At 49.3% G+C, this 25,518-nt stretch overlaps 3 protein-coding genes across 4 annotated transcripts; all 3 read right to left on the reverse strand.

The window, feature by feature from the left end:
- On the reverse strand, window positions 1–1,066 carry LOC148684172 (uncharacterized; the record flags this gene model as incomplete). Its single annotated transcript, XM_088654893.1, has 1 exon — window positions 1–1,066. A coding segment is annotated over one exon (912 nt), but the record flags the coding sequence as incomplete, so codon positions are not given.
- A 5,393-nt stretch (window positions 1,067–6,459) lies between these two features.
- Window positions 6,460–13,127, reverse strand: LOC118078316 (zinc finger protein 213-like). Of its 2 annotated transcripts, none has more exons than XM_060282011.2 (6): window positions 13,057–13,127; window positions 11,162–11,652; window positions 10,935–11,016; window positions 10,646–10,728; window positions 7,222–7,348; window positions 6,460–7,036 (listed from the first exon to the last, which is right to left on the reverse strand). In XM_060282011.2, the coding sequence occupies exons 2-6, from the start codon at window positions 11,561–11,563 to the stop codon at window positions 6,663–6,665; spliced, it is 1,068 nt and encodes a 355-aa protein (XP_060137994.1). In that variant the 5' UTR covers window positions 11,564–11,652; window positions 13,057–13,127; the 3' UTR covers window positions 6,460–6,662. The 2 variants fall into 2 exon arrangements, with proteins under 2 accessions (XP_060137994.1, XP_060137993.1); XM_060282010.2 differs by having other exon boundaries at window positions 11,162–11,580; window positions 13,057–13,087.
- A 2,366-nt stretch (window positions 13,128–15,493) lies between these two features.
- Window positions 15,494–25,262, reverse strand: LOC118078344 (uncharacterized). Its single transcript, XM_060282014.2, has 6 exons — window positions 25,108–25,262; window positions 20,904–21,322; window positions 20,679–20,760; window positions 20,401–20,483; window positions 18,462–18,588; window positions 15,494–17,580 (listed from the first exon to the last, which is right to left on the reverse strand). Exons 1-6 carry the CDS (start codon window positions 25,136–25,138, stop codon window positions 16,175–16,177), a joined length of 2,148 nt encoding a protein of 715 aa, XP_060137997.2. The 5' UTR covers window positions 25,139–25,262; the 3' UTR covers window positions 15,494–16,174.
- Between the last annotated feature and the right edge of the window lie 256 nt (window positions 25,263–25,518).

Genomic DNA, 25,518 nt, shown 5'->3' on the forward strand with positions numbered 1-25,518 from the left:
TCTCATTGGGGGAGTTTACTATAGATCATAGAATCCTAGAGTTGGAAGAGACCACAAGGGCCATCCAGTCCAACCCCCTGACAAGCAGGAAACACCATCAAAGCATTCCTGACAGATGGCTGTCAAGCCTCTGCTTAAAGACCTCCAAAGAAGGTTATGGTTTCACACTGTGAATTCTTTGATGGGAAGTAAGATGGTCCTTTCGACTGAAGCTCTTCCCACATTCCAAACACTGATATGGTTTCTCGCCTGTATGGATTCTTTGATGGGAAGAGAGATTGTCCTTTCTACTGAAGCTCTTTCCACAATCCAAGCACTGGTATGGTTTTTCCCCTGTGTGAATTCTTTTATGGAAAGTGAGATGGACGCTTTTTCTGAAGCTCTTTCCACATCCGAAGCATTGATATGGTTTCTCCCCTGTATGAATTCTTTGATGGGAAGTGAGACTGGCCTTGTGAATGAAGCTCTTTCCACATTCCAAGCATTGAAAAGGTTTTTCCCCTGTATGACTTCTTTGATGGGATGTGAGACCAGAGCTCTGATTGAAGCTCTTTCCACATTCCAAGCATTGATATGGTTTCTCCCCTGTATGAATTATTTCATGGGAAGTGAGGTAGGATCTCCGACCGAATCTCTTTCCACATTTTGGGCACTGATATGGCTTATGCCCTGTATGAACACTTTGATGGGAAGTGAGACTTTGCTTGTGGGTGAAGCTCTTTCCACATTCCAAACATTGATAGGATTTCTCCCCTGTATGGATTCTTTGATGGAAGGTGAGATTGCCCTTTTGACTGAAGCTCTTTCCACATTCCAAACACTGATAGGGTTTCTGCCCTGTATGAATAATTAGATGGAAAATGAGACTTTCCTTGCGGGAGAAGCTCTTTCCACATTTCAAGCACTTATATGGTTTCTCCCCTGTATGAATTCTTTGATGGGAAGTGAGATTTGTCTTCCACCTGAAGCTCTTTCCACACTCTCGACACTGAAACGGTTTCTCCAGTGTATGAATTCTTTGATGGGTGTCACAGTGGCCGGAGTGGACTACTTCAGAGTAACGACGCTACGCAGCTCTGCATTTTATTCTTTTATTGGTGCTGCGTATTTACAGTGCTCAAGTCATTGCTATTTACACGGAGCGATGTTGTCAGTCGGTTTCAGAACCTCCTAATGGCTTTTGGCGCGTCTTTCTCCAACACAAAAGCTTTGGCAGACCCATCCTCTTGCCCCTCCTCTTCCTGCGTAATTCTGGAGTTGGGGGGATGGGTCTTCCCCCCTTACTTGCCCCTTCCTGTCCCACCTGGGACCCTGGCTCCTCTACCTTGCCTGAGCCTCGGACACGACTTCCTGCTTCCCCACTGGAATCGGAACTCTCCCTGCTTTCCCCTTTGCTCGGGGACGGGCTTGAACTCAGGAGGGGAGGGACTTCGCGATATCCCCTGTCCCTCACATCCACCCCCCTCCCAAGCTCTCCTTCACCCCTCCCCAGGCCCCCCCCATGTGTCGGTGACGACTGGAAGCCTAAAAACTCGGTGCTCTCCGAGCCCGTTGGTGTGAACACCTCCCCCCAGTCCTGCGAGCCCCCCCCTTCCGCCTGGGAGGACGGGAATCCCAAAAAGTCCGTGGCGTCAGAGCTGGTGGGGGTAAAAATGTTTTGCCAATCTGCTCCTTCCTCTGACTGGGTGGATCTTGGCGACACCCATACCTCATCCTCTGGTTCCTCAAACTCCGCTTCCCAGCGCCATGGTGAGCTGTTCTCCCGTGCCTCCTCCTCCTCCCCCTCCCTTTCCATGTGCCAGGGCTTGGGTCTGTGGGGAAAGAGGGCGTGAAATTCTTCCACCAAGAATTCCTCCTGTATCTGAGTGGCGGGAACCCATTCATTCTGGGACGGTGGAGCATCCTCCCATGCCATGAGGTACTCCAGGCCCCCCACCCCCCACCTTGAATCCAGGATGGCCGTGGCCTCATTGAGTTGCTCCCTGCTTTCCCTCTCCCCCCCTCCCTCGGGGGTTTGTTCGCTGTCTCTGAGCCTGCTGCTTTCCCTGTACGGCGACAGCAGCGATCTATGAAACACTGGATGCACCCTCATGTCCTCTGGCAGTGCCAGCCTGTATGCCACCGGGTTGACCTGTTGCGTGACCGTGAAGGGGCCCAGCCATTTGGGTGCCAGCTTTTTGCACCTCCCTCTGGTGGGAAGGCCCTCCGAGGACAACCACACCTTGTCCCCCACCCTGATGACCTCCCCTTGTCGCCTGTGGCGATCTGCCCCCTTTTTGTACGCTTCCTTGGCCCTCTCCAAGTGTTCTCTGAGCTGCTGGTGCACCGTCTCCAGTTCCTCTGCCCAATCCTCAGCCTGTGGGCCCTCCTCCTCCTCCTCCCTCTCCCTCTCTGGGAAAGATCTGAGGTCGCGCCCGTAATTGGCCTTAAAGGGCGACACCCCTGTGGAGACGTGCACTGCATTGTTGTAGGCAAATTCTGCTAGTGGCAAGCGATCCACCCAGTCCGTTTGCCGCTGGCTGACGTAGCATCTCAGGTACTGCTGCAGAATGGCGTTGACCCTCTCCGCTTGTCCGTTGGTCTGCGGGTGTCTAGCCGTCGACAAGCTGACCTCCACCTGCAGGAGGTTCATGAGCCGCCGCCAGAACCTGGAAACAAATTGGCGGCCACGATCCGAAATAACCCTTAAAGGTAATCCATGCAGTCTGAAAATGTGATCAACAAACAGTTTGGCTGTCTCTTCTGCCGAGACTGCCCTGGCACACGGTATAAAGTGACACATTTTGGACATGAGGTCCACCACCACCAACACTGCAGTCTTACCCCTGGACGAAGGCAGATCTGTGATGAAGTCCATGGACACCACTTCCCACGGCCTGTGTGGTGTGGCTAAGGGCTCCAGCAACCCTGGTGGCGCTGCTCTGACCACCTTCGCCCGCTGGCAGGTGGTACAGCCCCTTACATAGTCTCGAACATCTTCCCTCACCCCTGGCCACCAGAAGTGTCTCATGACTAGGTGAGTGGTCTTGTCCCTTCCAAAATGCCCCGCTGTAGGGTTGTCGTGCATCTGCTTGAGGACCGTACGTCGAAGCTGGGTGGTGGGTAGGTACAGCGCACCCTTGTAGAAAAGCAGCCCTCTGCGTTCTGCAAAGTCTTTTGCCTGCTCCCTCCCCCCTCTCAGTTCTCTGAAGATGCGGTTGGCAAATTCATCCGCTGCCGTCAGTGCTGTGAGTTCTGCCTCGCTCACCACTGCTGCTCCGCAGGACCATGCCGACGGGGGGAAAATGTGCCTTGGGGCTGGTGGCGCCTCCTCCTCCATGTACTCTGGCTTGCGGGAGAGGGCATCCGCCCTGACATTCTGCTCTCCTGGGATGTAGTGTATGGAGAAGTTGAAGTTCGAGAAGAACTCCGCCCACCGTATCTGCCGCTGGTTGAGCACCCTGGCAGTTCTCCAGAACTCCAGGTTCTTGTGGTCTGTGCACACCTGGATGGGGTGCTTGGCGCCCACCAGGAAGTGTCTCCAGTGCTGGAACGCCGCGTGGATCGCAAGAAGTTCCCGATCAAAAACTGTGTAGTTTCGCTCGGGCTGGGTCAACTTCCTGGAGAAGAAGGCACAGGGTCTCCACTCTCTGTTGGCGTCCAGTTGCAACAAAATGGCGCCCACAGCCTTATCAGAAGCATCTGTTTCAATGCGTAGGGGCGCGTCCTGAACCACGTGGAACAGGTTCTGGTCTGAGGCGAACACCCTCTTGAGGCTTTCGAACGCTGCTTGCGCCTCTGGTGTCCACCTGAACTTCTGCTTGCCTCTCAGGCAGTCAGTGATGGGAGCCGTAACTCGAGAGAAGTTCTTGATGAACTTCCTGTAGAAGTTGGCAAAGCCTAGTAGGCGTTGGGCATCTTTGCGCGTCCTGGGGCTGTGCCAGTCCAGGATGGTCTGCACCTTGTCCTTGTCCATTGCCAGCCCCTTGTCTGACAGCTTGTAGCCCAGGAAGTCCACCTCCTTGGTGTGAAACTTGCACTTCTCCAGCTTCACATACAGGTGGTTCTCCTTCAGGCGCTGTAACACCTCCCTGACGTCCTTCACGTGCTGCACTGGGTCGTTGGAGTAAATAAGGATGTCATCCAGAAAGACCAAGCATTTCCTGAAGAGTAGGGACCCCAGGACGTGGTGCATGAAGGCCTGGAAGCATGCTGAGCCCCCTTGCAACCCGAAGGGCATCACCAGATATTCAAAAGAGCCCAGAGGCGTGAACATCGTGGTTTTCCACTCATCGCCTTCCCGGATCCTGATCAAGTTGTACGCCCCCCTCAGGTCTAGCTTGGTGAAAATCTTGCCTCTGCGTGCCGCTGTCAGGAGATCATCCACTCTGGGCATGGGGAAAGCCACTGGCTCTGTCACCGAATTCAGCCGTCTAAAATCCACCACAAGACGGCGCTGTTGCGTGTCTTTCTTGTCCACCCAGAAGACCGGGCTGCCCCCTGCTGCCTTGCTTTCTCTGATGAACCCCCGCTTGAGGTTCTTGTCGATAAAAGCGCGCAGATCCTCCAGTTCCTGGTCTGACATGGCGTACAGCTTGGCTGGGGGTATAGTTGCCCCAGGCACCAGGTTGATCTGGCAGTCAAAAGGCCTGTGTGGGGGCAGGTGGTCGGACTCCGCTTCACTGAAGACCTCCTGCAGGTCCCAGTATGGTTTGGGTATCGCCTCACCCCCTTTGACGTGCATGGTGGCCACCGTGGCTATCGGAGGCCCCTCCCCTGGTTGGTGCTGCATGCAATGTTCCAGGCAAAAGTCCGATCCAAAAGTGATGCATCTCTGATGCCAACTTATGGAGGGGTCGTGGCGCGCCAGCCAGCTCATGCCCAAAACGATTGGGGGGTCTGAGATGGTGGTGACGTTGAATGCCAGTGTCTCTGAGTGCCTTCCAACCGTCATTCTCATGGGGGGGGTTTGATGAGTGATGGCCCCTCCCAGCAGCTCTCTGCCGTCAATGGTTGCCACGTGCAGAGGAAAATCCAGCTGCAGAAGCTGGATCTGGTGCTCTTCTGCAAAGTTTCTCGAGAAGAAGTTGGCTGAGGCACCACTGTCAATTAGGGCGAGGACCGTCAATGGATAGCCATTTGGGAGCGTGAGCGTCACTTCTAGAACCACTCCTGCTCTGGGAGGGGTGGGCTGGCTCTGCTCCTCTCTGTGCGGGTGGGTGGGCTGGGGCTGTTGTCTGCTGACTGTGCCTGGCTGCCGCCCCTTGTCTCCTGCAGCCAGGCTTTCCCGTTTCCCTGCTGTGGTGCTGCGTCAGTGGGGGAGGGCACAACCGTTCCCGCCTTTCCTTGCCACTCCCTGCGATGTGGGCAGTCTCTGACGAGATGCTGGGGGGAGTTGCAGAGAAAGCAATTCCCACCCCTTCCCTCCTTGCGTCTTGGCGCCGCTGGGGTTTGAAAAGCCCGCGCGCGCGCGCTATCAATCTGCATGGGTTCCTGGTCCTGACTGGCCCCAGGCGTGGCTTGAAAGGGTTGTTGAGGGAGTGGCTTCTCCTGCGACCGTGGGAACCAAGCCCGCTTTGCGCGCGTTGCTTGCTTGTCGCTCCATCTGGATTCCTGCCTCACCCCCACCGCCAGAGCCGCTTTGCTCAGTTGATCCATATTACTGGGCTTTGGACCTCTCGAGAGCTCATCCTTCACCTCCTCATGCAACCCCAAGTAAAACGCCGCTTGCATTGGGGCAGACTCCAGATCCCACCCCAATCTGTGCACCAGCATGGTGAATTTCGCCCAATACGCGCGAACTGTCATATTTCCTTGGCGTAAATTATGAAGTTCCTCCTTAGTCTGGTCCATATGACTATCGGACGAATACATCGTTTTCAAACCTTCTAGAAATAGTTTGACATTCTTCATGCAAGGATTCCTTGTTGCAATTAACGGTCTTAGCCACTCCCTGGCCGCCCCAGTAAGGTGCTCCACAATAAACGCTACTCTGTGCTCATCATCAGGGAACTCATCGTGGTGCAGCTCAAGAGCATACACAATCTCAGTCTCAAAGCCCTGAAACTCCTTCGGGTCTCCATTGAACTTGCTTACTAGGGTCCCGGCTCTCCTTCCTGGCAGCACTTGGACTTGGGGTGCCCCTCCCGCCTTGTTTTTCTCTGCATCCAGCTTGTTTTGGAGGTCTACCGCCACCGCCCTTAAATGCTGCTCTTTTTCCTGGAGCTCTCTCACCTGTTCCGCAAGTTGTAGCCGGTCGTCCTGGACCTTCTTAGTCTCCTCTTTAGCTGCCTTCAATTCTCCCTGCGCCTGCAGCGACAGCTGTTGCAGTTCTAGCTGGGCTTGCTCAGCGATCTGCCGCCACTTCTCCGCCTCTGACACGCTCATCCCGGCAACTCCAAAGTAGCCCAAAAATGATTAGGAGGTTGCTGTCACAGTGGCCGGAGTGGACTACTTCAGAGTAACGATGCTACGCAGCTCTGCATTTTATTCTTTTATTGGTGCTGCGTATTTACAGTGCTCAAGTCATTGCTATTTACACGGAGCGATGTTGTCAGTCGGTTTCAGAACCTCCTAATGGCTTTTGGCGCGTCTTTCTCCAACACAAAAGCTTTGGCAGACCCATCCTCTTGCCCCTCCTCTTCCTGCGTAATTCTGGAGTTGGGGGGATGGGTCTTCCCCCCTTACTTGCCCCTTCCTGTCCCACCTGGGACCCTGGCTCCTCTACCTTGCCTGAGCCTCGGACACGACTTCCTGCTTCCCCACTGGAATCGGAACTCTCCCTCCTTTCCCCTTTGCTCGGGGACGGGCTTGAACTCAGGAGGGGAGGGACTTCGCGATATCCCCTGTCCCTCACAATGGGCAATGAGACTTCCCTTCCAGTTGAAGCTCTTTCCACATTTCAAGCACTGATATGATTTCTCCCCTATGTGAATCATTTTATGGGAAGTGGAAAGGGTGATAGAGCTCTCTCCACACTCCAAATATTTATATGGTTTCTCCACTGTGTAGATTTTGTCGTGGTCTCCCTTGCTCTTCATTTCCAATTTATCACCACCTACGATGAAGAGAGAAATTGATTAGAACCTCAGAAATAAATGGATTTTCAAAGCAGCCTTGTTAGAATCCCAGGTGCTGTAGGTGGTGCTGTTGAGCTCCACCCACATCTGGCACGCTTCTCATTTTGATAATTAGATGTATGGAATTTCAAAGCAGATATTATCATCCAATTGGGAGCCTTACCAAGGGAGGCCATGATCCCACGATTCTCCTCCATGACTTCCTTATGCAACACTCTCTGGTCAGGATCCAGCAACGCCCACTCCTCCTCTGTGAAATGCACAGCTACATCTTCAAAGCACACTGGACCCTGATAGGGAAAAGACAAAGGTCCTCCTTTGATATCTGAAGAAGTGTGCATGCACACAAAAGCTCATATCAATAACAAACTTAGTTGGTCTCTAAGGAATTTGTTTATTTTGGTCCTCCTCTAAGGCAGTCCAAAGATTCTACTACACTTTGCGGTCTTGTTTCCTGCCTGTTCATTGATGTCTTGTGTTAATTGCAATAGATGAAGGGAATGCTGTGGATGTAGCCTATCTTGATTTCAGCAAGGCCTTTGACAAGGTGCCCCATGATATTCTTGTAAAGAAGCTGGTAAAATGTGGGCTAGACAATGCTACCATTCAGTGGATTTGTAACTGGCTTACTGACCGAACCCAAAGGGTGCTCATCAATGGCTCCTCCTCATCTTGGAGAGTAGTGACTAGTGGGGTGCCACAGGGTTCTGTCTTGGGCCCAGTCTTGTTCAACATCTTTATCAATGACTTGGATGATGGGCTTGAGGGCATCCTGAGCAAGTTTGCAGATGACACCAAATTGGGAGGGGTGGCTAACACCCCAGAGGACAGGATCACACTTCAGAATGACCTTAACAGATTAGACAACTGGGCCAAAGCAAACAAGATGAATTTTAACAAGGAGAAATGTAAAGTACTACACTTGGGCAAAAAAAATGAAAGGCACAAATACAGGATGGGAGACACCTGGCTTGAGAGCAGTACATGTGAAAAGGATCTAGGAGTCTTGGTAGACCACAAACTTGACATGAGTCAGCAGTGTGATGCAGCAGCTAAAAAAGCCAATGCAATTCTGGGCTGCATCAATAGGAGTATAGCATCTAGATCAAGGGAAGTAATAGTACCACTGTATTCTGCTCTGGTCAGACCTCACCTGGAGTACTGTGTCCAGTTCTGGGCACCACAGTTCAAGAAGGATACTGATAAGCTGGAACGTGTCCAGAAGAGGGCAACCAAAATGGTCAAAGGCCTGGAAACGATGCCTTATGAGGAACGGCTTAGGGAGCTGGGTATGTTTAGCCTGGAGAAGAGAAGGTTAAGGGGTGATATGATAACCATGTTCAAATATATAAAAGGATGTAATATAGAGGAGGGAGAAAGGTTGTTTTCTGCTGCTCCAGAGAAGCGGACACGGAGCAACGGATTCAAACTACAAGAAAGAAAATTCCACCTAAACATTAGGAAGAACTTCCTGACAGTAAGAGCTGTTCGGCAGTGGAATTTGCTGCCAAGGAGTGTGGTGGAGTCTCCTTCTTTGGAGGTCTTTAAGCAGAGGCTTGACAGCCACCTGTCAGGAATGCTTTGATGGTGTTTCCTGCTTGGCAGGGGGTTGGACTGGATGGCCCTTGTGGTCTCTTCCAACTCTATGATTCTATGATTCTATGATTCTATGATTCTAGGGATACTCAAAAATGCTGAGCAAAGGTCCACTACGCTGCACCACGTGGCCCCTGCAGGGATGGCGCTCTGAGGGTTGGGCACCACTGGGGGTTTTGGGATGACAAACAGGTAAACAAGTCTTAGGTTTTGGACCAGCCAAAACGACGCTGGGGTAGAATTCAAGGCTTGTGGATAGGTAAGAGGGAGGTGGTATTACTGACATGGCTTGCAATTTTTGGTATAGAAAGTATTGGTCTAATATGCAGAGGTCTTTCCTATTCTATTGATTCAAGATGGTTCTGGAAACCTCTCTGGGTCCCGCAAGCGAGAAGCTGCTACAAGTTGCAAGCGGCTAGTTTCTAGCTGGTCAGCAATTTTTCCATTCTGCCTGGAAACAAGCAGAAGGTTCCTGATTTTGGGGTTATTCCTTCAGAGAAGCTGATTACACCTGGTTGAAGCTGGCCCTGTTATTTCTCTGTAACCAGGGCCCTGCTGCTTATAAACATAGTCCAGAAGAAACCTGGGCTTCACTTTCTATCTTTCTTCCTGGTGGGGTGATCATAGTATGTCTAGGTGGTAAGTTCTTACTCTTATTTTAAATTTAAATTAATGTTATTAATATTGCAAGTGGATTCTTAAGTACTATGCAAATCCTGAAGAGTTGGATTCATGAATTGTTATGCTCATTTGCCTTCAGTCAATAATACTGGATGAAGCTGCTGCACCTGGTCTATTTTTGGGAGCCTGCATTGTGTTTAATCTGCCAACAAATTGTTGAGGTCTAGCCTGGACCTTTATGGAGCAAACCCTTGACAATTGCAAGGCGACTTCAAGGGCCACAAATGGAAGGATCTCCTCTCTCCGCACCCCGTCTGCTATTTTTTGGTGTGTGTGGGGGGGATCTTGGCCACTGTTTTTATGATATGCCAACTGCTTAGAAGCCCACCATTGCAACCAATTATAAATATATAAATAAAACTTCAAATACTGATAAATAATACAAGCACAGGTCCGTCTCAAGGATATTGGGTGCCGTGGTTCAATGGTCCCTCCGCCCCCCCTCGTGTCACCTTTTTACAGCTCCTGCCGCCATGCCCTGAGACCCCCTTTGCCGAGGGGGGAGACGGGAAAGGCAAGAGGCAGCCCCCCGCCACCTTCCCGCCCCCCGCCAGGCTCTGCCACCACATGGTGCCTGAGGAGCTTGTGTGGGGAGGGGGGATGAGGAGGAGGACAGGCCCCCCAGGGAGCGCGCTGGGAAAACAATAGGGCTGCTTGGGCTGTGGAGGGGGGGTGTGATCGAGGAAAGGAGGAGGATGCCGCAGCTGCCGCCCACGGGGAAAGGAGCTGCGGCTCCAGGAGAAGGAGGGCGAGCTGAGGAAACGCCAGTGTGGGAACTCCTGAGCCGGCGTGAGGCGGAGGTCTTGGGAACGCACACGGGGCAGCGGGGGGACCTGGGCTATTCTGGTGGCGGCCAAGGTCTTTTCACTGCCGCAGCTCCCAAATGAGGGACAATCTGGTCTATGCGGGCAGTGGCTGGAGGGCGGCTCCTCCAGCGGTACGGAGGCTCTGGGCGCCGCACGGCATGGTGGGGGCGGGGGAGGGCAGCGAGCTGATGTGGAGAGGCACCATGTCCAGCCTCCACCTCTTCCGTGGCACCCTCCAGAACTGGGTGCCATGGTTCCCCGTGCCACTAGCCTCTATGGCTAAGACGCCCCTGTACAAGCAACATACAGAAGGTTAGTTAAGGTTAGTTAAGGAGGAGGTGTTCCTTATTTTTAGCAGATAAACCTTCTTAAATGGCTCTTTCAGCCTTTGTTTGGACCAGCTTTGATGAAAGCAAAGAGGGAGAGAGGGATCTCTTCAGCCCCAGAGACCCCCTGGCTGCCCCACTCCTCAGCCTCTTTCCCCCCAAGGCTCCTTCCTCCTACCTGATCTGCTTCTACAGCTGCTGCTTCCTCTCCACCACCATGAAAAGATGGATGAGGAGGTCTTGCCGGCCTTCTTCTTTCACCTGAGAGACAAAGGTAAGTGGGAAGCCAAGAGTGCATGACGCTTCTCTGAGGTGTACATTTTGACAATTTCATAGTTTTGTTGGGCTCTTTTGGGCTCTTAGGCCCAAATGTCTCCCCCCCCCCCACAAAGAAATTGAAAGAACTTACAGATTACTTTCAAAAAGCAACACAGACCAAACGGAGAAAGAAACTCCTTCCTCCTTACCTAGTGAACTCTCTCTGGTGACCAACGGAGTCCTCTCTGCCTCAGAGGAATTGGAGCCCATTTCTGCAACCAGATACTTTTCCTGAAAGAGAAACAAGGATTCAAAACAGAGAATAGGGAGAAAGGTTAGAAAATGAAAAAGGATGATCAATTAGGAGAGTTTTTTTAGGATCTTCTCCCTCCTGTTTGGAGCCCCTTAGGAGTTTCCAGAGGAGAGTCTCTCTCACCTGCTTTTTCTCCTCTGCCTGACTCAGGAGGAAACCTTCAGCCAGGGCCACCGCCTGGGAACTGGTCTCTGCTCCGCATTCCCTCACCCAGCTCTCCATCTCCGGGGGAAGGACAGCCAGGAACTGCTCCAAGATCACCAGGTCCAGCATCTCAGCTTTCGTGTGCCTTTCTGGCTTCAGCCACTGGTGGCAAAAGTGGTAGAGTTGGCTGCAAACCTCTCGGGGTCCTTTGGCCTCCTGGTTGCAGAGATGTCTGAACTGTTGGCTCTGCACATCTGAGCGGAGGGTGTCCACCTCACCCAAGAGATTCTGCACATTGTTTCCCCAGAATCCCCAACTTCTTCCAGTTTCCGTGGCATGGCATCTTCCTCTTTCAGGGCCAGCTGAGTCTTGCTCATCCATCCGTGCTCTCAGGAAGCCTGCAAGAGATCAGAAGGACCCTTTTTTTCATGCCATTTTCTGTCCGTCTGAATTAGATATGCTAGCAAATCCTACAAAGCAAATGCACTTTATCAGTATAAAATTGACACCTTGTCAGGAGAAATGTTCTGTGAGAAAGTGTGGATGAGTCTTGCTAGGACCGTACCATAACCCAGAATTTTTAGGTCCCAGAATGACAACATAGCCCTTGGCTACAGACTCCAGAGTCCTTCTACAGCTCAGGAGCAAGGGGTTTACTCATGAGTAAGCACTCCTTGAAACTTCTCTGATGATGGCAACTATGGCTAGTTTGTGGTCTGGAAGGCCATATTGTACGAGATTATATGGAAATAGCACAGCTTTCTGACTCCATGTTCCTGATATTACCTATGGAAACACAGGAGGGCCTTTTCTGGCTTCCCCCCACCTGCAAGTAGTGAAGTTAGAGGGAAGTAGGCAGAGGGCCTTCTCAGTAGTGGCACCCTCCCTGTTAAACTTCTTTCCCAGCAAATGTCAAGGAGATAAAGAACTATGCAACTTTTAAAAGATACCGTATCTGAAGGCAGCCCTGTACTGGGAAGTTTTCAATGGTTGATGTTTTACTATGTTTTTAATATTTTGTTGGGAGGCGTCCAGAGTGGTTGGGGCAACTCACTCAGATGGGTGCGGTACAAATATTTTAACCACATCAGCATTGTTTTATTAATATACTGGTGTTTTTCTTCTTAATATACTGAGTATATACATGCGTACATCCTGGGTATCTGGTGAAAATATATTTTTCCTTGTTTAAGCAAATTTTAATTATGCAATTTAAAGGGAGAAAAGAGGAATTAAAATTCAAAAAATACGAAGAAATTAAAGAGTATGTATCAGACTGGTTCCAGTATTTCCAAATAAGGCAAATATTTATTGAGGACAAAAAAATAGGAATAGCAGAGGAAACATCGAAATTTGAAAAAGTATTAACTCAAAATAAAGGGAAATACATCTCACAAAGAAGGCTGATCGCCGAAGAATGGATGCTTTTGAATTCTGGTGCTGGAGGAGACTCTTGAGAGTCCCATGGACTGCAAGAAGATCAAACCTATCCATTCTGAAGGAAATCAGCCCTGAGTGTTCCCTGGAAGGACAGATCGTGAAGCTGAGGCTCCAATATTTTGGCCACCTCATGAGAAGAGAAGAATCCTTGGAAAAGACCCTGATGCTGGGAAAGATGGAGGGCACTAGGAGAAGGGGACGACAGAGGACGAGATGGTTGGACAGTGTTCTCGAAGCTACGAAAATGAGTCTGACCAAACTGCGGGAGGCAGTGCAAGACAGGAGTGCCTGGCGTGCTCTGGTCCAGGGGGTCACGAAGAGTCGGACACGACTAAACGACTAAACAACAGCAAACAACAACAGGGGTGGGGAGGGGACCCCCTCTTCTCCCCAATGCCCCCTCCGGGGAGAGGGAGGGGGAGGGGGAGACTCACCAGAGCGCAGGAGGCGCCGCAGAGGCAGCATTTGCAAAGGAGACGAGCCCCCCTCCCCCTCCCTCTCTTGCAGGAAGGGAGGGGCTTTTTTGTTCCCGAGGACCTCCCCCCCGCGACACTTTCATTTCCTGTCCTCTCTAGGAATCCAGCTCAGCTCCTTTTAACCCTAGGGAAGCCGGGAGCACCCATCTCACCCTTCTTTCCCTCTCTGCGTTTTCAGCTCCAGAGCAGGAGCCCAACAGAAGCCATGTGCTTTGCGCACAGTCAGTGACGTTTTCGGGGGGGGGGGTTCCCTCTTGGCTGACGTGCTAATGTGCTCCCTCCCTTGAGTTACGGAAATGAAGGGGGGGGGGTGCGTCTAAGAGATAAGTTTTCCGCCTTCCTCCCAACCCCCCCCCCACCTTCGTTCATAGTCGCATAAGCCAGGGGTCAGCAACCTTTTTCAGCTGTGGGCCAGTCCACCGTCCCTCAGACCATGTGGTGGGCGTGGGCCGAACTATATTTTGGGGGAAAATAAGAATGAACGAATTCCTATGCCCCACAAATAACCCAGAGATACATTTTAAATAAAAGGACACATTCTACTCACCTAAAAACACGCTGATTCCCAAGACCGTCCGTGGGCCAAATTGAGAAGGCAATTGGGCCGCATCTGGCCCATGGGCCTTAGGTTGCCTATCCCTGGCATAAGCACTACATTACACCATGGCCATAAAACCATACATTCAATAGATCAAATATACGTTCAATATATAATATTGAAATTATGTTACTGTTTTGTGAAAGAACTATACATTTGTGATTTTCTGAAGTTCAATCAATGAGGAGCTCTAAAATCTGACAGCTAGCCAATCGGGTACAGCATTACCAAACAGCCCCCCCCCTAGTGTGGAAAGTAGATCAGCAGCAGCTTCAGCCCCGCAGCTCAGTCTTTGCACAGTTGACTGAGCACCCCCTTCTGTGAAAGCTGGAAAATTGTACCCCTTCCGTTATGATTGGCAAAACTTGTTACATTGTTGCAAGAAAATGTCAAATTGTATCCATTTGTATTTGACAGCACTGATGGGAGTACTAACCTTTGAAAAATCATATAAAATCAATGCCTTAACCAATTCTGCCCATTTAAATGACATTTTGCTCCAAAAGGGCAGGTGGACTTTGACATCACCTTCCTCCATAATCCTCTAAGTGAGAGGACACATACACAACTCAATAATGCTTCTGGAAATGTATTCTGGGTAGGGAGGAAAGGTCTTAAAAGAGTGTGTAACCTATGTTCGGGGTTCTGACTCCTTGTGGGGACCTGTTGAGCAACAATAAAGGTCATGGTCTACTGACCGCTGTTTTGCTCCATTCCTTGGCAAACTTCCTTCTTTTGCTGACAGCAGAGACCTGTGAGAGACTTGCACCCCGGCAAGCTGGTCTGTTGAGTATCCTCACACCCTGGAATCTCCCCCAACATTTGGAAAGAGAAACAGGAGGAGCAGCTTGCAGGGGGGAAGGTAATGGATCAGACCAGTGATTCATACCCTCCAAAATTTATCCAATGAAAATAGGGACAAATAGGGGAAAAGAGACACTTGGGGGGCCTGGTGACTTCCTTGCAAACAAATCCAGAAAAATACTCTACACGAAAGTCCTCAACCTCTACAGTCAAAGTCAGTGATGCTTCTGAATCAGAGTTTCTGGAAGCTACAGGAGAAGAGAGGACTTTTGCGCTTGGGTCCTTCCCCACAGGCATCTGGTCGGTCCCTGTGAGAAGACGATGCTGGACTAGATAGGCCATGGGCCAAATCCAGCACCATGAGTGGAAGAGAAGGGAATGAAAGCAAAGAGCCACATACAGTGGTACCTCGGGTTAAGAACTTAATTCATTCTGGAGGTCCATTCTTAACCTGAAACTGTTCTTAACCTGAGGTACCACTTTAGCTAATGGGGCCTCCTGCTGCCACTGGAGCACAATTTCTGTTCTCATCCTGAAGCAAAGTACTTAACCCGAGGTCCACAGGGAGAGGTCCACCCTCCAGACTCCTGGTCCTAAGGGAGTTAGGACTGACTGGCCATCCACCTGCCACCCGATATTCCCACAGACAGCCCACCCAGCACATCCACAAATTCACCTGGCGAGCCTCCCTCAGGTGGGCAGGTAGAAGGAAGGCGGATCCCCTAGCAGGACAGGTACTGGACTTCCCACCCTTCCTGAAGGATGCCCCGGACCAAAGGCTTGCCTGCAACACCCTCCACACACATGGGGCAGCCTTGAGTTCCCTCTGGGTTCCCTCTGCCTAGTCCAACACTTCCAAGAAGTTAGTGCAGCTACAACCTGTCATTGAAATTCTAAACTATAGTGAGACAGAGTAGATTCAAATGTATAGTTAGCAGAGGAAAAACTGACATGTTGCAAGATCCCCCCAAAATAGACCAGAGGCAATGAAGATGTCATTCAGCAGAGCTTTATTGCTACTGAAGGTCAATGAGCACAATGGTCACAATTCCAATACATTCAGAAATCCATAAGAAATCCAGTTACAGCACACTTAACTTAAACTTACAATAAAATAAGGAGACTAAACCTTAACACAATATACAGAACAGCACACCAGAAGGAAGAGAAAGTGAAACTCAGGCTCCTTCTGGCCTTACTTTTATAGTCAGCATGACATTGACAGAGATAAATCATTTAAACCAGCTGTAGCCTACTCAGCTTCTCAGAAGGTAAAACTCAAACATCATGAACCTTCTAGAAGCTTCCAGAACCCTCTAAAATAAAGTAGAATAGGAAAGAATAGGAATGATCTCTACACAGCTGATCAATACTTTCTGCACTAAAAAAATGCAAGCTGACCCAACAGGGCACAGGCTCCCCCCCCCCCTACAGTACCGAAGGCACTCACAGGTCCCCCCTTGGAGGGGGAAGGTCTGGCTGGATTGCTGTCAGTAGGGTGTGGGATTGGCATGTGTGGGTGGGTGTGTCCTTCTGCACCCACATACATGTGAATGTACCCTCAGAGTCCCTTCCAACACTATGATTCTGCAATTCAACTCTTCTCCCTGCTGTGAGTTCTTGGACGGAAAGTGAGCTTGCCCATCTGAAGCTCTTTCCACATTCCAAGCACTGTTATGGTCTCTCCCCTGTATGGATTCTTTGATGGGAAGTGAGATGGTCCTTTCTAATGAAGCTCTTTCCACAATCCAAACATTGATATGATTTTTGCCCTGTATGGATTCTTTGATGGAAAATGAGATGGTCCTTTCTAATGAAGCTCTTTCCACATTCCAAGCATTGATATGGTTTCTCCGTTGTATGAATTTTTTGATGGCAAGTGAGATGGTCTTTTCTACTGAAGCTCTTTCCACATTCCATGCACTGATATGGTTTCTGTCCTGTATGAATTCTTTGATGGCAAGTGAGATGGATGCCTTTTCTGAAGCTCTTTCCACATTCGAGACATTGATAGGGTTTCTCCCCTGTATGAATTCTTTGATGGGAAGCAAGATGGTTGCTGTGACTGAAGCTCTTTCCACATTCCAAGCACTGGTACAATTTCTCCCCTGTATGGATTCTTTGATGGGAAGTGAGATTGTCCTTTCTACTGAAGCTCTTTCCACATTCCAAGCACTGATATGGTTTCTCTGCTGCATGGATTCTTTGATGGGAAGTGAGCTGTGAGCTCTGACTGAAGCTCTTTCCACATTCCAAACATTGATATGGTTTCTCCCCTGTATGAATTCTTTGATGAGAAGCGAGATGGGAGCTATGACTGAAGTTCTTTCCACATTCCAAACATTGATACGGTTTCTCCCCTGTATGAATTCTTTCATGGGAAGTGAGACTTGCCTTCCAACTGAAGCTCCTTCCACACTCTTTACATTGAAATGGTTTCTCCAGTGAATGAATTCTCTGATGGGCAGAGAGACTTTCCTTCTGGGTGAAGCTCTTTCCACATTTCAAGCACTGATATGGTTTCTCCCCTGTGTGAGTTATTTGATGATTGGTGAGAGTAGAGCTTCGACCGAATCTCTTTCCACATTTTAAGCACTGATATGGCTTCTGCCCTGTATGAATTCTTTGATGTAAACTGAGAGAGGCACTGTGACTAAAGCTCTTTCCACATTCCAAACACTGATAGGGTTTCTCCCCTGTATGTACTCTTAGATGGGAAATGAGGATTTTCTTGTGGGTGAAGCTCTTTCTACAATCCAAACACTGAAATGGTTTCTCCCCCATATGAATTCTTTGATGGGAAGTGAGATTTGACTTCCATCTGAAGCTCTTTCCACACTCTTGACAGTGAAATGGTTTCTCCGGTGTATGAATTCTCTGATGGGCAGTGAGACTTTCCTTCCGGGTGAAACTCTTTCCACATTCCAAACACTGATATGGTTTCGTCCCAATAGGAGTTATTTGATAGGAAGTGGAAAGGGAGATGGAGCTCTCTCCACACTCCAAATATTCATATGGTTTCTCTACTGTGTGGATTTTGTCGTGGTCTCCCCTGTTATTCATTTCCAATTCATTACCACCTGTGATGGAGAGAGAAATGGATTAGAACCTCAGAAATAAATGGAGCCCCAAATGACTGGACAATGCTTATTTACTCCTGTGATAGTGGAAGAACGGAAGGGGGTTAGGAGTGATGTCTTGCTGCAGGGTTCACTGCCTTTGTTGAGTGGTATTCATGGACATATTGGTGGGAACCTGAGATGTGCAAAGCCTGGCTCTTTTCTTGAATGGATTTTGTTTGGCCCAATCATGGAATTTTCTGCATCTCTATTGTCAGTCACCTGTTTGTTGCTCCATTTCCAAGGTCCATGTACCCCAAGATCTCCTGCAATGCTTTTGCATAGTTTTTTGCAGATAAAGTTGCTCAGATTCGGAATGAGGTAGACTCCACTGTGGGAGCAGGGCCAGGGCGGGAGAGTGCTAGAGTCCTGTCTAGTCAAGTTTTGTGGGATCAATTTCAATCTCTTACCTCCAAGGATGTGGACAGGCTGCTTGGACAAGTGAAACCGACCACCTGTCTCCTTGATCCTTGCCCATCCTAGCTAATAAAAGCAAGCCGGGAAGGGCTGGGCGATGGGCTCCACGGGGTGGTGAATGCTTCCCTCTATGAGGGAGCCTTCCCAGACCCACTGAAAGAGGCAGTTATTAAACCGCTTCTTAAAAAAAATTATTTAGACCCGGTCAATATGGCCAACTATTGCCCAGTCTCAACAACTGGAGGAGGAATTTCCACAGGCAGAACAATCCATACCCTTCACTTATGGCGCCCTGTGCTCTGTTACACTCCCAGGTGCTGTAGGTGGTGCTGTTGAGCTCCATCCACATCTGGCACGCTTCTCATTTTGATAATTAGATGTATGGAATTTCAAAGCAGATATTATCATCCAACCGGGAGCCTTACCAAGGGAGGCCATGATCCCACGATTCTCCTCCATGACTTCCTTATGCAACGCTCTCTGGTCAGGATCCAGCAACGCCCACTCCTCCTCCGTGAAATGCACAGCTACATCTTCAAAGCACACTGGACCCTGATAGGGAAAAGACAAAGGTCCTCCTTTGATATCTGAAGAAGTGTGCATGCACACGAAAGCTCATATCAATAACTAACTTAGTTGGTCTCTAAGGAATTTGTTTATTTTGGTCCTCCTCTAAGGCAGTCTAATGATTCTACTACACTTTGCGGTCTTGTTTCCTGCCTGTTCATTGCTGTGTTGTCTTAATTGCAATGGGGATACTAAAAAATGCTGAGCAAAGGTCCACTACGCTGCACCACGTGGCCCCTGCAGGGAAGGCGCTCTGAGGGTTGGGCACCACTGGGGGTTTTGGGATGACAAACAGGTAAACAAGTCTTAGGTTTTGGACCAGCCAAAACGACGCTGGGGTAGAATTCAAGGCTTGTGGATAGGTAAGAGGGAGGGGGTATTACTGACATGGCTTGCAATTTTTGGTATAGAAAGTATTGGTCTAATCTGCAGAGATCTTTCCTATTCTATTGATTCAAGGAGGTTCTGGAAACTTCTCTGGGTCTCACAAGCGAGAAGCTACTACAAGCTGCAAGCGGCTAGTCTCTAGCTTGTCAGCAATTTTTCCATTCTGCCTGGAAACGAGCAGAAGGTTCCTGATTTTGGGGTTATTCCTTCAGAGAAGCTGATTACACCTGGTTGAAGCTGGCCCTGTTATTTCTCTATAACCAGGGCCCTGCTGCTTATAAACATAGTCCAGAAGAAACTGGGCTTCACTTTCTCTCTCTCTCTCTATTTCTGGTGTGGTGATCTGTATATAGTATGTCTAAGTGTTAAGTTAAATTATTATTTTTTTCCCCTGCAACTGAATTCTTAAGAACTATGCCAGTCCTGAAGAGTGTCTGGCTCCAAGGAATCAGCTTCCTTCCCCCCTTTGGCAGTAGATAAGCAAAATACATGGAAAGGAGTCTTCATACAAGTTAGAACAAAGATTCCATTTCCTAGGAATGAAGGTGCTCCCAATTAAGGGTTCCACCCACTTCGGCTCCCTAGTCAACCACGTCACTCCCACATCTCCTAACCTGATCTAACCACTGTGCTCTCTGTGCTGCCACCTTATCTGCTCTTCTTGACCTTGGGCTGAGCGGATGAACACTTTCCAGTGACAGTGAGTCTGTTAACTCTCTCTCTCCAAGTGCTTCTTCTCCTAGCTGTTCCCCATCCAGTACTTCCCAGCTTCTGCCTTCTGAACTATGTCCCTCGGCAAACCACTGTTCCAAATCTATACTGGCTCCTGGGAAGTTTAAGGATCCTGATCAGGAACAGGGGGGGGGGGCTCCCACCATTCCTCCTCACTGCAGCCCATCTCAGCACGGTCCCGGACAGAGAGTTGGATTCGTGAACTGTTATTCTAATTGGCCTCCAGTAAATAATACTGGATGAAGCTGCTGCGCCTGTTTCATTTTTGGGGACCCTGCATTGTAATAGGTCAACTGCTTAGAAGCCCATCATAGCACTCAATCATAAAGTTATTAATAAAACAGCAAATGGTGATAAATAACACTAGTGACATACAGAAGGCTAGTTAAGGCTAGTAAATCAGAGGAAAGAACCACAGCAACGCGTGGCCAGGCCAGCTAGTATATAAATAAAACTGCAAGTACTGAGAAATAATACTAGCAACATACAGAAGACTAGTTAAGGTGAGGAGGCTGTTCCTGATTTTCAGCAGACAAACCTTCTTGAATGGCACTTTCGGCCTTTTTGGGAGACAGCTTTGACGAAAGCAAAGAGGGAGAGAGGGATTTCTTCAGCCCCAGAGACCCCCTGGCTGCCCCACTCCTCAGCCTCTTTCCCCCCAAGGCTCCTTCCTCCTACCTGATCTGCTTCTACAGCTGCTGCTTCCTCTCCACCACCATGAAAAGATGGATGAGGAGGTCTTGCCGGCCTTCTTCTTTCACCTGAGAGACAAAGGTAAGTGGGAAGCCAAGAGTGCATGACGCATCTCTGAGGTGTACATTTTGACAATTTCATAGTTTTGTTGGGCTCTTTTGGGGTCTTGGGCCCAAATGTCCCCCCCCCCATTGAAAGAATTCACAGATTACTTTCAAAAGCAACAGAATGACAAAACAGAGAAGAAACTCCTTCCTCCTTACCTAGTGAACTCTCTCTGGTGTCCAACATGGTCCTCTCTGCCTCAGAGGAATTGGAGCCCATTTCTTCAAACAGATCCTTTTCCTGAAAGAGAAACAAGGATTCAAAACAGAGAATGGGGAGAAGGGTTAGGAAAGGGAAAAGGATGATCAATTAGGATAGTTTTTTAGGATCATCTCCCTCCTGTTGGAGCCCCTTGGGAGTATCCAGAGGAAAGTCTCTCTCACCTGCTTCCTCTCCTCTGCCTGACTCAGGAGGAACCCTTCAGCCAGGGCCACTGCCTGGGAACTGGTCTCTGCTCCACATTCCCTCACCCAGCTCTCCATCTCCAATGGGAGGACAGCCAGGAATTGCTCCAAGATCACCAGGTCCAGCATCTCAGCTTTCGTGTGCCTTTCTGGCTTCAACCACTGATGGTCAAGGTGGTAGAACCAGCTGCAAACCTCTCGGGGTCCTTGGGCCTCCTGGTTGCAGAACTGCCTCAACTGCTGGCTCTGCACCTCTGAGTGGAGGGTGTTCACCTCACCCAGGAGCTTCTGCACTGAGTTTTCCCAGAATCCCCCACTGCTCCCAGTTTCCATGGCCTGGCCTCTTCCCGCTTCAGGGCCAGCTGGGTCTTGCTCATCCATCTGTGCTCTCAGGAAGCCTGCAAGAGATCAGAAGGAAACTCTTTCCCCCTCTGCCATTTTCTGTCTGTCTGTATTGGAGGTCCTAGCAAATCCTTCAAAGCAAATGCATTGCTATAAAATTGACACACTGTTGGGAGGAGAGAAATGTTCTGTGAGCAAGTGTGGATGAGTCTTGCTAGGAACCAGGGCTGGACTGTACCACAACCCAGACTGTGAGCACCAGAATTTTTAGGTCCCAGAATGACAACATAGCCCTTGGCTACAGACTCCAGAGTCCTTCTACAGCTCAGGAGCAAGAGGTTTACTCATGAGTTAGCACTCCTTGAAACTCCTCTGATGATGGCAACTATGGCTAGTTTGTGGTCTGGAAGGCCATATTGTACGAGATTATATGGAAATAGCACAGCTTTCTGGCTCCGTGTCTTGCTGTGTTGTACTTTGTGTGAACAAAGTTGTACTTTGTGTGTGTTGTACTTTGTGTGAACCCCCAGTGGAATAGGGGTTGCATTATTTTCTGACCTTGCTTTCAGTCAGGATGGGATCCAGATTGCCTGTGCTTTACCTGCTTGTGGAGTTTTGCTTTGTTTTTGGACTCTGCTGCAAAGGCAACTCTGCTCGCACAGGTGAGCGGCTGAGATGCCCCAAAGGATGCCCACGGAAGGAGACGGAGGGCCTTCTCAGGAGTGGCACCCTCCCTGTGGAACTTCCTTCCCAGCAGATATCAAGGAGATAAAGAACTACACAACTTTTAGAAGATATCTGAAGGCAGCCCTGTTTAGGGAAGTTTTCAATGGTTGATTTTTGACTGTGTTTTTAATATTGTGTTGGGAGGCGTCCAGAGTGGTTGGGGCAACTCAGTCAGATGGGTGCAGTACAAATATTATAGCCACCACAACAGCATTGTTTTATTAATATACTGGATTGTTTACATATACTGGATTGTGTACATATGCATACATCCTAGGTTTCTGATGAAAACATAGTTTTCCTTATTTAAGCATAATTTAATTATGTAATTTAAAACAAAATAACATTTATTTGTGGCATCTGATGTCTGGTAGACTATTTCTATATACGAAGGAGGGTCGAATCCACACATTTGTGATCTCCTTGTTCCAATATTTCATCAGTTTTTCTTTTTTATTCATTTAATTTCATTTAGAAATATTTCTATTGTTATTACTATTTATTTTATCTCTATAATACCCTACACTATGGTTACCAGATTTTTTCAATGAATCCAGGGACATTAAAAATATGTATATATTTTTGAAGCTGAGTAGCAACAGGGAGTCAGTGGGGATGGTGAGGCAAAAGACCCTGGGCCCCCAAGCACACATGCATATTGCATAAAGGTGCAAAGCCCTTCTTTCGTACTCTGTTAAACATAAATGCACAGAGTTTTTTTAAAAAAACTGGGCAATGCCCTCCTCCATCAGTCAAAACAAAGGGGGAAGGAGATTGGGGGGGGGGAGGCTCTGTGGAGGGAGCTGAAGGTTCGAGTAGCTACGCATCAGCCTCGAAATCTTACTGACTTGGAGAGGATCTGCAAAGAGGAGTGGGACCAAATACCTCCTGAGATGTGTGCAAACCTGGGGGCCACCTACAAGAAACGTCTGACCTCTGTAATTGCCAACAAGGGTTTTGTCACCAAGTCCTATGGGCCCATGGGGTCACGAAGAGTCGGACACGACTAAACGACTAAACAACAACTAAGTCATCTTTTGCAAAGGGATCAAATACTTATTTCACTCCTTATGATGCATATCAATCTCTGACTTTTGTCTTCTGGGTTTCTGGGGTTTTTCCTGTTGTTATTCTGCCTCTTACAGCTACAATAAACCTACCATTAAAATTATGGACAAATGGAGGGCAAAGGGGCAAATTTAGCAGGGAATCAAATACTTCCCCCCCTCACTGTAAAGCAGGGGTGTCAAACTCAAATTCATCGGGGGCCGCATCAGCAGTTTGGTCACCCTCAAAGGGCCGGTTGTATCTGTAGGACTATGTGTCCACTCTTTATTATCATAAATTATTGTCACTGCATTCAATTATTACTGTTTTTTGTAATAATGTAAGTAATAACTAGCTCTGAAAGCAGAAACATAGCCAGAATAATGGCAAGTAGATATTCAAATGTACAATTATTGTACAATTTATTGAAAAATGATTTTTGGTAACTGCACTGGGTGGTGGAGGCTCGCTAGGGTTTCATGCAGGACCTTTGCAGAGCTACCAGTACCTGGAGATGCTGGGGTCCTTCTGCATGCAGGACAGATGTTCTGCCAGTGAGCCACCACCCTTCACCAAAGGGACTGGCTGAGGTTGACTCACTGAAGCTGCTCTCCTGGTTCCAGGGTTTAAGGGCCAGAAGTATAAAGCAGCATCCTATGTTTCTGAGGAGAGGGAGGGGAGGGGAGGGGAGGGGAGGGGAGGGGAGGAAGGAAGGAAGGAAGGAAGGAAAGAGGGAGTGGGAGGGAGAGAGGAAGGAAGGAAGGAAAGAGGGGAGAGAAAGAAGAGTAGGAAATAAGGAAGAGAAGAGGAAAGAAAAAGAAAGAGGGAGAGAAGACGGAAAGGGAGAAAGAAGGAAGGAAGTAGAGGGAAAGAAAGAATAAGAATGAGGGAGAGGAAGAAAGTTGGGAAGGACGGAAGGAAGGAAGGAAGAAAAGAGGGAGCAGGAGGGAGAGAAAGAAGAGTAGGAAAGAAGGAATAAAGAAGGAAAGAAAAAGAAAGAGGGAGAGAAGACAGAGATAAAGAAGGAAGGAAGGAGAGGGAAAGAAAGAAAAAGAACGAGAGAGAGGAAGAAAGAAAGGGAAGGGGGGGGTCACCGCCTTGATTCAGTGCCAGAAAAGAGCGCGAAGGGACCCAGGGGCAAAAAGCATTTCCCTGGCCCCAGCTGTTTGTCGGCGCTTTGCTGGCGCGGCGCTTCAGCAGCAAGGTCCCACTGGCTGGGGCGCTCGGCGGGCCACATGATGAGGTCTGGCGGGCCGGATTTGGCCCCCGGGCCTTGTGTTTGACACCCGTGCTGTAAAGCAACCGATGAGTGGACTACAAACGTGTATTTACAAGCAACACATTCAGTGACCAAACAGTTCAGCCAGATGCCTGGATCAGGAGTACAAGTAGTAGTGGTAATAATAATAATAATAGTAAAATTAATAATATTTTCTTTTCCTATTACAAATATTTTCCCACCAGAGAAAAACGCACAACTTCTACATTCAGCTCCCTTCCAAAATTCTGTTCCTGCGTCAGAAACTAGCCTATGATCTTTTCATCAGCTCAGTGCCTAGAATCGATTCAGTGCGTTTATCCATTTCGGGAAACCCCCCCCCCCCAAATAAACCAGTACTGCTGCTGCTGCTGCTGCTTCCCACGTCCAGGCCAAGAAACGCAGCTGCGCTTGATTTTGGGAACAGGTAGAGGAAAGAAAGTCTGCTCCGTGGGGGGGGGAGAGAAGGGGTTGCCCAGAGGGATCAGCTGAATAGTGGGGGGGGGCTCAGCTCCCCGGCTCTGGACCTGAGGGGATCCTTGCAATGCCCCCCTCTCTGTGGAGATGGCCTGGAAGACGGGCTGCAACGGGCCCACAATCCCACGGCCCCATTAGGGGCTGGGATCCCTCTCTCTAGACATGGCATAGTTCTAGCCCCCTTTATTTCTCCAAGGAGCTCGCTGAAAACCTCCTGGCTTTGCAGAGATGGAGGGGGGACCCCCGGCTCCCTGATATGGGGGTGGGTGGGGGTGGGCAGAGACCCCCTCTTCTCCCCAATGCCCCCTCCGGCGGAAGAGAGGGGAGACTCACCAGAGCGCAGAAGGCGCCGCCGAGACAGCATTTGCAAAGGAGACGACAGCCCCCTCCCCCTCTTGCGAGAAGGGATGGGGGGGGCGAGGACCTGCCCACCCCACCCCACCCCCACTTTTATTTCCTGCCTTCTCTAGGAATCCATCTCAGCTCCTTTTAACCCTTGGCAAGCCGTGCGCACCCGGCTCACCCTTCTCTGCGTTTTCGCCTCCAGATCAGGAGCCCAGGAGAAACCGCGCGCGTTGCTGCGCAGAGGAGTTTTCTTGGGGGTGGGGTGGGGGCTCCCTCTTGGCTGTCGAAGGGAACTCCTAGCTATTTTAAATGAATTCAAATCTCCAGGGCTTGAGGAGCTCCAACCAAGGGTAGTAAAGGAGCTTGTTTATGTAACTTCAGAGTTTCTGTCTATGGAGG

Source organism: Zootoca vivipara, chromosome 12, assembly GCF_965207765.1.
Source record: "Zootoca vivipara chromosome 12, rZooViv2.hap1.1, whole genome shotgun sequence".
Classification (NCBI taxonomy): Eukaryota; Metazoa; Chordata; class Lepidosauria; order Squamata; family Lacertidae; genus Zootoca; species Zootoca vivipara.

What these genes read in the sequence shown, in the direction of transcription:
- LOC118078344 (XM_060282014.2), bottom strand. Translation starts at nt 25,138, where the DNA reads ATGCTGTCTCGGCGGCGCCTTCTGCGCTCTG. An exon ending in GCGGCGCCTTCTGCGCTCTG is followed by an intron (nt 21,323 to 25,107) that starts GTGAGTCTCCCC and finishes GATCTCTTGCAG; the next exon opens with GCTTCCTGAGAGCACAGATG. An exon ending in CACCAGAGAGAGTTCACTAG is followed by an intron (nt 20,484 to 20,678) that starts GTAAGGAGGAAG and finishes TTTGTCTCTCAG; the next exon opens with GTGAAAGAAGAAGGCCGGCA.
- LOC118078316 (XM_060282010.2), bottom strand. Translation starts at nt 13,087, where the DNA reads ATGCTGCCTCTGCGGCGCCTCCTGCGCTCTG. An exon ending in GCGGCGCCTCCTGCGCTCTG is followed by an intron (nt 11,581 to 13,056) that starts GTGAGTCTCCCC and finishes GATCTCTTGCAG; the next exon opens with GCTTCCTGAGAGCACGGATG. An exon ending in AGGCAGAGGAGAAAAAGCAG is followed by an intron (nt 11,017 to 11,161) that starts GTGAGAGAGACT and finishes TTTCTCTTTCAG; the next exon opens with GAAAAGTATCTGGTTGCAGA.